At 45.4% G+C, this 14,287-nt stretch overlaps 1 protein-coding gene across 1 annotated transcript in view; it reads left to right on the forward strand.

The window, feature by feature from the left end:
* CLTA (clathrin light chain A) overlaps positions 1–13,453 on the forward strand; it is a 47,683-nt gene extending 34,230 nt beyond the window's left edge. Inside the window, exon 5 of the mRNA XM_040417379.1 lies at positions 12,982–13,453. Coding sequence (XP_040273313.1) covers positions 12,982–13,153 — 172 coding nt within the window. The 3' untranslated portion in view covers positions 13,154–13,453. The remainder of the gene's footprint in view (positions 1–12,981) is intronic.
* Positions 13,454–14,287: the final 834 nt, after the last annotated feature.

Consider the following 14,287-nt stretch of genomic DNA (forward strand, 5'->3'; position numbering starts at 1 on the left):
GTTCATTGGGGGGCACAGCACCTACCCAGTAAGTGTATTGCTGGCTCTTCCTGATGGGTCCACCAGTTCATGGTTCTGACCCTTCTCCAGTTATCTTCTTACTTTTGTTTGTGGTTGGCCTCTCCTGGCTGCTCCTACTAGGGTTGGGCAATATCAAAAATATTCCCACGATAACAATATTAAGAAATTTATTGCGATAACAATATATATCGCGATAAATACCCATTTAGCAGAAAAAAACACTTGGGGCCACAAGGAGACGTTGCACTGTATGGGGCGGTGGGCCACAAGGAGACGTTGCACTGTATGGGGCGGTGGGCCACAAGGAGACGTTGCACTGTATGGGGCGGTGGGCCACAAGGAGACGTTGCACTGTATGGGGCGGTGGGCCACAAGGAGACGTTGCACTGTATGGGGCGGCGGGCCACAAGGAGACGTTGCACTGTATGGGGCGGCGGGCCACAAGGAGACGTTGCACTGTATGGGGCGGCGGGCCACAAGGAGACGTTGCACTGTATGGGGCGGAGGGCCACAAGGAGACGTTGCACTGTATGGGGCGGAGGGCCACAAGGAGACGTTGCACTGTATGGGGCGGAGGGCCACAAGGAGACGTTGCACTGTATGGGGCGGAGGGCCACAAGGAGACGTTGCACTGTATGGGGCGGAGGGCCACAAGGAGACGTTGCACTGTATGGGGCGGAGGGCCACAAGGAGACGATGCACTGTATGGGGCGGCGGGCCACAAGGAGACTTTGCACTGTATGGGGCGGCGGGCCACAAGGAGACATTGCACTGTATGGGGCGGCGGGCCACAAGGAGACGTTGCACTGTATGGGGCGGCGGGCCACAAGGAGACGTTGCACTGTATGGGGCGGCGGGCCACAAGGAGACGTTGCACTGTATGGGGCGGCGGGCCACAAGGAGACGTTGCATTGTATGGGGCGGCGGGCCACAAGGAGACGTTGCACTGTATGGGGCGGCGGGCCACAAGGAGACGTTGCACTGTATCATAGGGACGCCTCTTATGATCCATCTAACTGGGGTAAAATCCTATTAGGATAATTTGTGGAGGAAGTCTTCTTTGAGAGATTTTAAAGAAGAGGACAGGGCTCCACATGGGCTAGAAGTGACAACTGGTATTTGGGGGGAGGGGGGGTCATTCTGTGGTGAGGTCACTCTCCACCCCCAAAATAGCACTACATGAGGAAGCTGACTTCAAATATGAAGTTCTCCTACCCCTATAAATCACCCCCATGGACAGTGACTGCAGTCATTACCTGAAGGAGTAGTAAAATAGCCAGGGGTTATGTTAGCAGTCAGTAGTGGGCTGTCGGTCACAAAGGGCGACGCAGATGGAAACACCATCAATGTAAACCATCAGTCTACCGGAGCCCTGTACACACGACATATACACGTCATGTATGTACACAGTGACATCTCTATTTATATGCGTATCACATCACAGGTGGACACTGGAGTGAAGACACATGCGTTGGTGACACATATTGGGTCCAAAGAATATGAACTTAGTAGCAGGCGCCCAGGGATCTAAGTGCACTTACTGTTATTCCTGGGCGCCGCTCCGTTCGTCCGCTGTGGCCCCTGGTTTTTTCTCAACATTCGGTGCAAGTAGGAGGAGACGCCAGTGTCTCTCCTTCTCCCTGACAGCAGCGCTGTCCAATCACAGCGCAGAGCTCAGAGCCAGGGAGGTTTCTTTTCTCCCTGGCTCTTAGCTCTGCGCTGTGATTGGACAGCGCTGCTGTCAGGGGGAAGGAGGCACTGGCGTCTCCTCCTACTTGCACCGAATGTTGAGAAATTACCGGGGGCCACAGCGGGCCCCAGGATTAATAGTAAGTGCACTTAGATCCCTGGGCACCGCTCTATGTAGGCTTCTACTAAGTTCATATTCTTTGGACCCGTGAAAGGTCCTCTTTAATGTTTGTACAAAGTCTTGGTAAAGTTGCCATCACAGGTTTATATAAAGTGAAGAAAATAAAAAGCCTGCTCGTCCCTGCAGCCAGGTTCAGCCCTCCGCGTGCTAGTAGTAATGCAGGAGGCAGAGGCCAGTGACCGGGGAACATAAGCAGGTGGAATCGGACATTTTAGACGTAGGTCAGCACACGTGACCACTCCCATGACCTCATTAAATACCGCAGTTTTTCGGAAACGGTAATATCGCCATATCGCTGTGTTTTAATATCGTGGATACCGGTATATCGCTCAACCCTAGCTTCTACTGCTTTTTTACAAACTGACTAGCTCAGTGTATGCAGGAGGGGTATAGCTGAGAGGAGGAGCGAACACTTTTTTTTTTTTTTGCTTAATGACGCCTCCTAGTGGCAGCAGCTATACCCATGGTCTCCTGTGTTCCCCAATGAACTCAGCGAGAAAATGATTTAACAAATAATCACAAAAAATCCTATTATTATTATTATTTTTTTTCTTTTCTTTTCTCCTCCCTACCTTCCAAGACCTATAACAAAAAAAAGCCTTGGTGATTTTTGTGGTAACGCCAAATATGTTTATTTTAATATGTCAAATTGGGAAAAGCAGGTGATTGTGTGTGTGTGTATGTATATATATATATATATATATATATATATATATATATATATATATATATATATAAATAATTTGTTTTTGAATATGTGATCCTCAGAAAATAGACGGCAAAAGTATACTAAGTATTCTGTCACCAGTTTTATGCTGCTAGGTTCTAACAGTCTAAGGGCTCGTTCACACGAACGTGTGAAGCCCGTGCTGTGTACCGCAAATTGCAATGCACAGAATGGAACCCAAGAAAGCACTCCGTAGTGCTTCCGTAGTGTTCTGTTACGTTCTTCCCTTCCGCATCTCCGGATTTGCGGACCCATTAAAATGAATGGGTGCGCATCCGTGATGCAGAATGGCCACGGAGCGATGCCCATGTATTGCAGATCCGCAAATGTGGTCCGCAATACGGCAACGGGCATCACACGTTCGTGTGAGCGAGCCCTAACAGTCCCCGTATTCATGAGCTTATGGCTCTCCCTGCTCACCTGCCTCAGAGCTTTTTTTCCCCATATGAATTAGAAGCAGGTGCTAAGGGGATCTGTCACTAGTTTATATTGCCCTTAGTCAGGACACCATAAAACTGGTGACAGATTCCCTTTAACAGGCAGTCTGCTATGGCAGGCTTTGGAGCCTAGGCTGCCATAGCAACCTGATCAGAACCCTGCAATTTCTCAGTGGGGAGGACAGAGGGAGTCGCCTCCGCACTCAAACGTGGATTAGTTGGTCTTAATTTGGTAGCTGTGGCTACAAGTTACCCAACAGTTCATGCCACATTTTGCTAGGGGTATATTTTGGTTATCCGTAAGTGTATATAAGGCAAATTTGAATAACATATAAAATTACCGTATATATTAACAAGCTGTGGTGTCTTTTTTTGTGTATATTAACAGTTATGTGCCTTTTCTTCTTATTTTTGTGGTGTCATTCTGTTCTTACTTTATGCATGTTTCTTTACTAAACTTTTTATCCTCCATGCTTATGTAATGCTATCTTGTATGATCTCCACTTTTCAATGCTCTCTCCCTCTTTTCTTCTTTGCCTGCCTTCCTTCTTTTTGGACTTCTTGCTGTCTGTAGGGTGGCAGATGAAGCGTTCTACAAACAACCCTTCGCTGACGTGATTGGTTATGTGTATGTTCCAAAATTACTAATTTTACTGTTAATGGATGTTTTTTTATTTTGTGTATGTGTTTGCGCTTTTGTCTTAGGTGAAAAAGATGAGCAGAAATGTAGTAGGAAATCTGTGGATTATGTGTCGTGTGCTCAATGAGTTAATAATGGTGGCTTGCTTCTGTGCAAATACTTTTTATTAAAATGAATGCTTTTATTGTGAACAGCAGACTAGGCCCTATAGAAAGTATAATGGCCCTAATTGCCAGCTCGTTTATATGTAAGTGTACCACGCTTCATACTAGAAGCTTTCCCAAATGCCTGATGAATATTAAATCTCATAGGCTAGATAGTTGGTATGTAGATCAGGGGTGCTCAAGTACTTTTTCTAAAGGTCCACATACCTGGGTCTTCTGTTGCATGAGGAACAAAAGCAGAATGTAAGAAGGGGCAACACTAGTGGCACATAACGTGCTGTGTGTGTTTTATTTTATAATATACTATGTCTGTAATCCAGCCCAATCTCCTCTGTGCCCCCAAAACAGAGAGGGATAGGTTATCCTCCTACATGTGAGTGTTCTATGTACTGTATTTTCTGCTCCATAAGATGCATGTAGGATATAGAGGAGGAAAATAAGAAAAAAAATACTTACATTCCTCATTGGACCTGAGATCAGACCCACCAAGCTCCATTGGACCTCACCAGACCCCCAAAATCCATCAGACCTTAATCAGACATTAAACAATAAATTAACTTATTCCTCAGCTCCGGACTGTGCTCCCACTCTGCAGATCCGCTGGTCTCTCCGGCCCATGCTGCAGTGTGACCTGATGTTGCACAGTGTCAATTCACAGTTCGGGCCTACGTGCACTTGCACTACATCCTAATGCTGTAGGTAGTGGGGGGGGGGGGGGGGGGGGGAGAAAGAGACATGCTCCGCCACACCCCAAAGAAGACCAGGGAGAGTACAACCAGCACAGCGCCACACTCACTGCTTCCTGCATTCTAATGATCTCTTTTGTAATGGAAGCGCTCACTGGTATTTGCTCCATAAGACGCACTAGAATTTTAGCACAGCACATAGCCTTGTTTGACTTTCTCAGTGACAACATTTAATCTGCCCAGAGAGGGAAGGGGGATGACTCAGAGCATCCTGTATTAGGCTACACCGCACATGGCCGCCACATTTTCTATTCTTGTCCGCAATTCCGCAATTTGCGGGGCTGCAGAACTTGACTACAGATCTTTTGCGGCCCCGTTGAAATGAATGTGGTACAGTACTTCCAAAATGAAGAAAAAAAAACAAAACCGCAAGACATTCCTAAAAGGTTTTCTATGTATATTGAAAATTACCCATTTCTGACTAAAGTTCCCCTTTAATAGGGTATAAACACTAATCACTTATGCGTATCCCTGCATAAGCTAATAGCCCCTTATTGACCCATCACTCAATAAAAACAGTATATCTTATTATTAAAACAAGTTCCAATGTAACACACTTTTACTCAACATTAAAGGGGTTATCAAACCCCTAAAATAAAATTCCCCATACGCCTGGGCCCCTCCCAGAGGTTGTACTTGCCTCACTCCCCGGCACCTGCGTCGCTTCTGTTGCCCGCTGCTGCATCTCCCCGTCGCACGGATGAAAACGTGGTGATGCTAGGGAGGCTCGTTCCCATCGAAGCCTGTTATTGGCTGCCCACTCTGTGGCCCTGTTGTGCGGGCATCAGAATAGTCGCGGGTGCTGGGGGAGCAAAGTAAGTACAACCTCTGTGAGGGGCCTGGGCGTATGGGGAGGCGGTTTAGGGGTTGGAGAACTCCTTTTAAACACAGAGGCGAGAGGTACAGCTGTGATTACTGGGAAGTGAGTAGAGAAACAAGTTCTGAGGGCATATCGCCGATTCTCCTCATGGGGGGAATACTGCTGTGACTACAGGGGCGAGATGTACTGCTGTGATTACTGGGAGGAGCGAAACCAGTTCAGAGGGTGCATCTGACTCTCCTCATAATAGGGAGCACTGCTGTGATTACTGGGAGGAGAGAAACTAGTTCAGAGGGTGCATCTGACTCTCCTCATAATAGGGAGCACTGCTGTGATTACTGGGAGGAGAGAAACTAGTTCAGAGGGTGCATCTGACTCTCCTCATAATAGGGAGCACTGCTGTGACTACAGGGAGGAGAGATGTACTGCTGTGATTACTGGGAGGAGAGAAACTAGTTCAGAGGGTGCATCTGACTCTCCTCATAATAGGGAGCACTGCTGTGACTACAGGGAGGAGAGATGTACTGCTGTGATTACTGGGAGGAGAGAAACTAGTTCAGAGGGTGCATCTGACTCTCCTCATAATGGGGAGCACTGCTGTGATTACTGGGAGGAGAGAAACTAGTTCAGAGGGTGCATCTGACTCTCCTCATAATAGGGAGCACTGCTGTGACTACAGGGAGGAGAGATGTACTGCTGTGATTACTGGGAGGAGAGAAACAAGTTCAGAGGGTGCATCAGACTCTCCTCATAATGGGGAGCACTGCTGTGACTACAGGGAGGAGAGATGTACTGCTGTGATTACTGGGAGGAGAGAAACCAGTTCAGAGGGTGCATCTGAGTGTCATAATGGGGAGCACTGCTGTGATGTGGAATTTCATTTTGCTTGGCATGTACGATTTAAAACGAATAGTGTCTGGGAATTGGGACATGACTTTACCAGTCCTGATATCCCTCTCTGTAGAGGAAGCTGTGCCGACTTCTAATATTCCGTGTCAGCAGTGTCTCTGGAGGCCGTTTCAGACCTCTGCTCCTCATGGATGAAGCACCATTCTGAAGTTATGAGGACATCCATCACCACGGTTCCCACTATGTGCAGGGCCTATGATCTGCACTGAAGGAAGCTGCCCAGGCATGATACACCCGCTTAGTCCCTGCTGTTTCATAGTTCAAACCATCCAGCAAGAGGTTCACTTCACGAGGAACTGCAGCATCATTATGGGTTGTGTCACTCGTGTTCTTCTAGCCCATTAATATAACCATGTATGTGTACATGAGCGCAGAGGTTTGTCCGTAGGTTTACGTTGTCATTTCTATGTGCTTGTATGGTGTTAGGCTTCATTTACATTACCCTATATTAACAGTTGCTGTTTTAACATAACCGGATGCATCGTAAGCAAATAATGGTCTAATATGAGCGTTGGAAGAACAGCAGCATGCTGTGCCAATACTGAACGATGCATTTTTCTAACATTTTACCGTTTATTAGTTATCATTTACTATTATTCATTTACTGGATGACGAGAACACAAAGAATGATCAACCCGGGTTACCCATCTAGGGGATTTATAGATGCTACTGGAATGAACTTTTCTTTTTCTAGAATTTATTTTGTGTAGCTTTTTATTCACGTAGAGTAACAAGTATTTATGTTAAAGGTTTGGCCAGATTTTGCCAGTTGCTTATGGAACGTTTGCTGAATATTTCTAGATACGTTGAATTCCGAATTCTTGTGTGTGCCTTGGGCAGAGCAGGATCTCCTTTTTGTATATTTTTCTTTCCAATAATGCTCTGCCGAATGTCATGTGATGGGACCCAATGACTCGTAGCTTGCCCCCATGGACTGCCCTATATTTGGTGTGAAATCTTACCTTATCCTGTTATTCAGCCATGTTTCCAGCTGCTAATTCAATCTGCATTTGTTTTTCTTATTGCCTCCTTAATACCGGTTGAATAGAATAGATGATGGTTTTTAGATTCCTTTTTGTATGTGCTACTAGAAAGGCAAGCAATGCATGTTGTAGTCCTAGCCCTAGAATTTCTTCGAATTTCTGATACATCTCGGTAATAGTAGAATGCTTTTGTATAATGGAGATGAAATATTTTTGAAAAAGGATTTGGAGTGGGTTAAAAACAAGTAAGGGTACTTTCACACTAGCGTTTTAGTTTTCCGATATTGAGTTCCATCATAGGGGCTCAATACCGGGAAAAAACGCTTCAGTTTTGTCCCCATTCATCGTCAATGGGGACAAAACTGAACTGAACAGAACGGAATGCTCCAAAATGCATCCCGTTCCGTTTAGTTGCGTTCCCATACAGGAGAGAAAACCGCATCATGTTGTATTTTGCTTTCCGTCTTGGGATGCGGATGCAAGACAGATCCGGCATTACCCCAGTGCAAGTCAATGGGGACGGATCCGTTTTCTCTGCCACAATAGAAAACTGATCCGTCCCCCATTGACATTCAATGGAGTTAAAGGGGTTATCCCATCATAATGATCACTGTTAAATCTGTTAATGATTTGACAGTAATCATTTTTGTAAATATATTTGATTAACCCAAATTCCCACCGTTTAGGATAAAATTCATCCCCACTTACCTCATTGTTGTCATTCGGTCTCCCCTGGTTACGGCCACCGCTCTTCTCCGGCCACGCTTGCGCAGAAGACTCCTTCTTTTCTCCCGGCCGGGCCGCTCGCTGTCCTGAACGCGCATGCGCGATGGTGACTTCTTCCTGGCCAGAATAGTACAGATCCGCGCACGCCAACTCTGTACTATACTGGCCAGGAATAAGTCACCATGGCGCATGCGCGGCGGCGTGCACGTTCAGTCCAGCGCCCGGCCGGGAGAAGACTTCAATCAAGATGAAGCCCGCCCCCAGCCAGAATCCAGGAAGTGAACAGCGCTCAGGCAGCAGGTAAGTATGAAAATGCAAAGTGGGATAACCCCTTTAATGACTGATCCGTCTTGGCAATGTTAAAGATAATACAACCGGATCCGTTCAGAGCGGATGCAGATGGTTGTATTATCAGTAAGGCTACTTTCACACTTGCGGCAGAGTGATCCGGCAAGCAGTTCCGTTGCCGGAACTGCCTGCCGGATCCGTCAAAACATATGCCAGCTGGTGGCATTTGTAAGACTGATCAGGATCCTGATCCGTCTTCAAAATGCATTGCAAGAACGGATCCGTCTGTCCGTTTGTCATACGGACAAACGGATCCGTTTCGATTTTTTTTCACATGTTTTTCAGTCTGCGCATGCGCAGACCGGAAGGACTGATCCGGCATTCCGGTATTTTGAATGCCTGATCCGGCACTAATGCATTCCTATGGGAAAAAATGCCGGATCTGGCAAGTCTTCAGTTTTTTTGCCCGGAGATAAAACCGTAGCATGCTGTGATTTTATCTTTTGCCTGATCAGTCAAAATGACTGAACTGAAGACATCCTGATGCATCCTGAACGGATTACTCTCCATTCAGAATGCATGGGGATAAATCTGATCAGTTCTTTTCCGGCATAGAGCCCATAGGACAGAACTCTATGCCGGAAAAGAAAAACGCTAGTGTGAAAGTACCCTAAAAGAAGGGATACTCGCCCTCACAGATTTATCCCCCTCTGCCCCCATTGCAGTGCTGACTGGTTCCCCACTGGTCTCTGCCTCCTGGTCCAGTCTTGACTTAGGGGATGGGGGGGGTTGGGCGGGAGAAATAACAGCCCAATAAGCATGCATCCAATGGCTGTCTAAGGCCTCTTTCACACTTGCGTTGTCCGGATCCGGCGTGTACTCCACTTGCCGGAATTACACGCCGGATCTGGAAAAACGCAAGTGTACTGAAAGCATTTGAAGACGGAGCCGTCTTCAAAATGCTTTCAGCGTTACTATGGCAGCCAGGACGCTATTAAAGTCCTGGTTGCCATAGTAGGAGCGGTGGAGCGGTATACTTACAGTCTGTGCGGCTCCCGGGGTGCTCCAGAATGACGTCAGAGCGCCCCATGCGCATGGATGACGTGTCCATGTGATCACGTGATCCATGCGCTTGGGGCGCCCTGACGTCACTCTGGAGCGCCCCGGGAGCCGCACGGACGGTAAGTATGCTGCTCCCCCGCGCCCCGCTACACTTTACCATGGCTGCCAGGACTTTAGCGTCCCGGCAGCCATGGTAACCATTCAGAAAAAGCTAAACGTCGGGACGACATTTAGCTTAAGTCCGGATCAGTGCCTTTCAATGGGCATTAATTCCGGATCCGGCCTTGTGGCAAGTCTTCAGGATTTTTGGCCGGAGCAAAAAGCGCAGCATGCTGCGGTATTTTCTCCGGCCAAAAAACGTTCCGTTCCGGAACTGAAGACATCCTGATGCATCCTGAACGGATTTCTCTCCATTCAGAATGCATTAGGATAATCCTGATCAGGATTCTTCCGGCATAGAGCCCCGACGACGGAACTCTATGCCGGAAGAAAAGAACGCAGGTGTGAAAGAGCCCTAATGCGTGTCTTGCGCATGTATCCTGGACTGGAGGTCTATGGCAGAGATTTCATCGGAAGGTACAGGCTGAAAGGGAGATGTGCTATGGTGAGCTCTGTCCCGATATGAGTACATTTAATACAGATCAGTTCCGTATACCACATACATGGCTGCAATGTACGGATTCTCTATGCACTGTAGTAAATAGCACTTCAGGAGGCCCAAAGTTAAGAAGCCTCTTCTGATGGTAAAATTAGAAAAAAATAAAATAAATGACTTATATTAGAAATACCCTAAAAATGTTACTTGAACATTTAGGTACACATTAAAGAAGAGGGTATGCAAATGAGCTCTTAGCAAGCTCTGCCTCTAATGCCACCAGATGTGTGAGAGCTATCCTATAAGTCAGTGTTCGATCTTTTAAACAGGCCTTGACACATGACCTGGATAATAATTAATCCAGCATCTCTTCTGCAGGTGCTGGCTTTGTTGTTATCCAAGTTATGTCTCAAGGCCTGTTTAAGAGGTCGAACATTAATTTATAGAATAGCTACCTTACATCTGGTGGCATTAGAGACAGAGCTTGCTAAGAGCTCATTTGAATACCATCTTGCCAGAATTCCAGAGAAACTTTGCCTGTTTTATAAGACTCTTCATGTCCATCAGGTGCTCTCCATGAGGAGATGCAGTATTCCCTGAATTAGGTACACTTTAAAAATTCCTATTTTCAGGTTTCTGAGTAGAAATGTGACCATGATTTGGATTTGCCAGCGTTGGATTCATATTTTTATTTTATTTTTTATTTTTTTTAAGAAGTATTTTTCAGTACCAGATTTTTCACCCTATAAGACGCACCTGCCCATAAGATGCACATAGGTTTTAGAGTAGGAAAAATAATAAAAAAAACCTCAGTCAGACCCCAAGCAGATGTCAGATCAGAACCTGTTTTTAATCAGACCCCCAACGTTATTTAGACTTCAGATCAGACCCCCAATGTTATTCAGATATCCATGGTTAATCAGACCTCAGATCACACAAAATTAAATCCACTAGCCTCTCCTGCTCTGGATGCAGCCACCACTCAGGAGATCCAGCTCTCCTCTTCCTGCTGCGCTGTGACCCAATGTCACACCGCGTGAGGTTACAGTGTTGGCAGAAGACCAGGTGACAGTGAGTACAGCCAGTACAAGCCGGTCCTACTGTACTAATGAGTGCTTCCATAGTGGAAGCACTTCCCATAAGACGCACTGCCATTTTCCTCTGCAATCTTCAATATCAAGGTTTCCATGAAAAAACTAAGCGCAGGTCTTACTAACAGAAACCCTAAAGGGTTCTGTAGGCACGCTGTATAAGCCCTAGCCTTGTCACTAGTCTGCTGTATCTAGTGCTCACAGGATATTTTCAGCAGCCTACACAATCCACTTTCAGATAGTTGTGAGCTCTGATCCAGGCTCGACACAATAGAGATCTCTCCCATGTATTCTTCTGTTGTGTGTGGGCGTCTGGCTGCATCATACACTTCAATTGTTGTGCTGTACTGCGGAAACGCGCGCTCTCATGAATAGCATTAAAGTCTCTGATTTAGCTCTCCCTTTGATACAATATTGCCTCCTCCTTGACTGTGAATATATACTAGTACTGCAGCCCTCTTACGTTTTGTAGTGGTCTTCGGAGAGAGGAAATTTGAAGGCATGCCTGCTGTGTCATAATGCATGTCCTGCTTGTCATCCATCTTACCTTCATTTTCATCTTCTTTATCTGACTTTAAACTTCTTGTTTTTATTTCTTCTCTTCACCTATAAGCACAAACATAAACCATCCTTGCTACAGCCTAGAACAGTTAAGTAAAATCTTCTCACTGCCCCTTTAACCTGTCCGTCCCATGGTTAGTGCTAGTGTCGTATGATCTGTCCGCAATGATGTACACCCACCGTATGTCCTGATGTGATCACACCTTACCATGGAAGCTCATCCTCATTGTAGTTTTGTTTTTTTTCCTTCTCCTGCTTTATCTACATGTTGCATATGTTTTATCCTTTCCTATTGTTTGGCTCCTTTAGAGTACTGTAGACTATGTATGGAGATATTGGGCTTTTAGATTACATGGGGCATTAATCTTATTTTGCAGCAAGACTTTCAAACCGTCATTCCCTTTGACCTGTTAGATTTGCCATGTCTAGACAGGGCGACGAATTGTTATCTGCCAAAAGTAGCTTGTCTGCTTGATACGTATATATATGCATTAGGCATAGGTGTGGTAGCTGTATATAAAGGCGTAGTCTGACTCGTTACTTAGATTTGCAGGCTTTGTGTCTTCCGCAGCTGCTTCTGTGGCTTCAGTTGTCTTGGTCGGATATTATTGTGCTTACATGCTTGTGAAATATTCTTTAACATGGTACTGACTATTCAGAAAGCAGGAGATTACCAGTGAATGATCCAGGAGCTGCTGGTACTTGTGCCTTAAAGGGGGTTCTCAGGAATTATTTAAAATGGCTGCCAGCAACCGGTCCTAGAATATGAGCAGGACTGGTTGCCAGGACTTGCGGAGCTACCTTGGCGTGGGGCCTCCCTACACGGCTCTACAACACATGGTAATGATGCGTTCCTGCCTGCAATATGTCATCATGGCTGAGCAGCCTGACAGGAAAACTCAATGTGTAGTGTGTATTGAGGCCTTACCCCTCTGGACTGCTCTTCAAGTGGTGGCAACCAATCCTGCTCACGTTCTAGGACAAGTTGCTGGCAGCCATTTTGAATCATTCTCAGAAAACCCATTTAAGGCGCAAACTCTGTTTTCAGCCTAGCCAAATTTCATAAATCTGAGTTGGCCTTGATATTATTCATTCTTATCCACTATATTACTCCCTTATCTTTTTTTTGTTCTTTCCCTCAAAATGTTATACTACCCACTTTTCAATACTGTATGATACCTTGTATACTCATCAGACACTTGTATGTGAAGATCGGGTCTGCTGACATTGTGAAACCATGTTGAATGCATTTTACTTGATAGAAAAGTAGGTAATTGATCTCTTGTAAGCAGACGAGAAAAGAAGTATCTCTTTCTAACTAGTGAATTTACTGCTTTTCAGGGCTGCCGAAGAAGCGTTTGTAACCGATGCTGAAGAAACGTCCCCAGGAACAGAGTGGGAAAGAGTTGCTCGTCTTTGTGACTTTAACCCCAAGTGTAGCAAGCAAGCAAAAGATGTTTCGCGTATGCGCTCTGTCCTGATATCACTCAAGCAGGCTCCGCTGGTTCACTAAGAAGAAGGCGCGACAAAACAATATGACACTTCCAATATTTTAATCTCAGAGAAGCTATGTTTGCAAAAATTGGTTAAATTTTACTATTTCCTCCTCTTTCAGGACCAAACCTCCAAATGTATTTGATATCGATCATTGTATGTAATTGCTCCTGTTTCTCCCATGTACTTAGGAATTAATTTTGGGGGGGGGGGGGCGCCGCCACATGATCATGGTCTCAATGTGCTTCAGTGTAATACAGGTTGTCTTTGGATTTGTGCAGAAGTGTAATAGTGATATTAAAGGTCTATACTATATATGGCCAGATCTTTGATTATTTCAGTATGGGTGCATGGTCTGTCCACTAACAGCTGTTTCATAGTGGGGATCTCCAGGGGCACCAATAAGCTTATATTTCTTATCAAGAATAGTTTAATTACAATCCTTCTACAAGGTCATTAATAAATATATTGAAGATAATAGGGCCCAATACTGACCCCTGAGGTACCCCACTAGTGGCAGTGACCCAATCTGAGTGTGTACCGTTAATAACCACCCTCTGTTTTCTATCATTGAGCCAGTTACTTACCCACATACAGACATTTTCTCCCAGTCCGAGCATTCTCTTTTTATATACTAACCTTTTATGCGGTACAGTGTCAAATGCTTTGGAGAAGTCCAGATATACGACATCCATTGATTCGCCGTTGTCAAGTCTAGAACTTACCTTCTCATAGAAACTGATTTGATTAAATTAGTTTGACATGACCGATCCCTCATGAAGCCATGCTGATATAGCGTTATTTGCTTATTTTCATTGAGGTACTCCAAGATAGCATCTCTTAGAAAACCTTTAAACAGTTTACCCATGACAGATGTTAAACTTAAAGGCCTGTAATTTCCGGGCTCTGTTTTTGGACCCTTTTTAAATATTGGCACCACATTTGCTATGCGCCAATCCTGTGGAACACTCCCTGTCAGTATAGAGTCCTTAAATATCAGAAATAAGGGTCTGGCTATGACATTACTCTTAGGATACGGGGGTATATGCCATCTGGACCTGGCGATTTGTCTATTTTAATCTTTTTAAGACGCCGCTGTACTTCTTCCTGGGTCAGACAGGGCACTTTTAATGGGGAATTTACTTTTACATTC

Source organism: Bufo bufo, chromosome 2, assembly GCF_905171765.1.
Source record: "Bufo bufo chromosome 2, aBufBuf1.1, whole genome shotgun sequence".
NCBI lineage: Eukaryota > Metazoa > Chordata > Amphibia > Anura > Bufonidae > Bufo > Bufo bufo.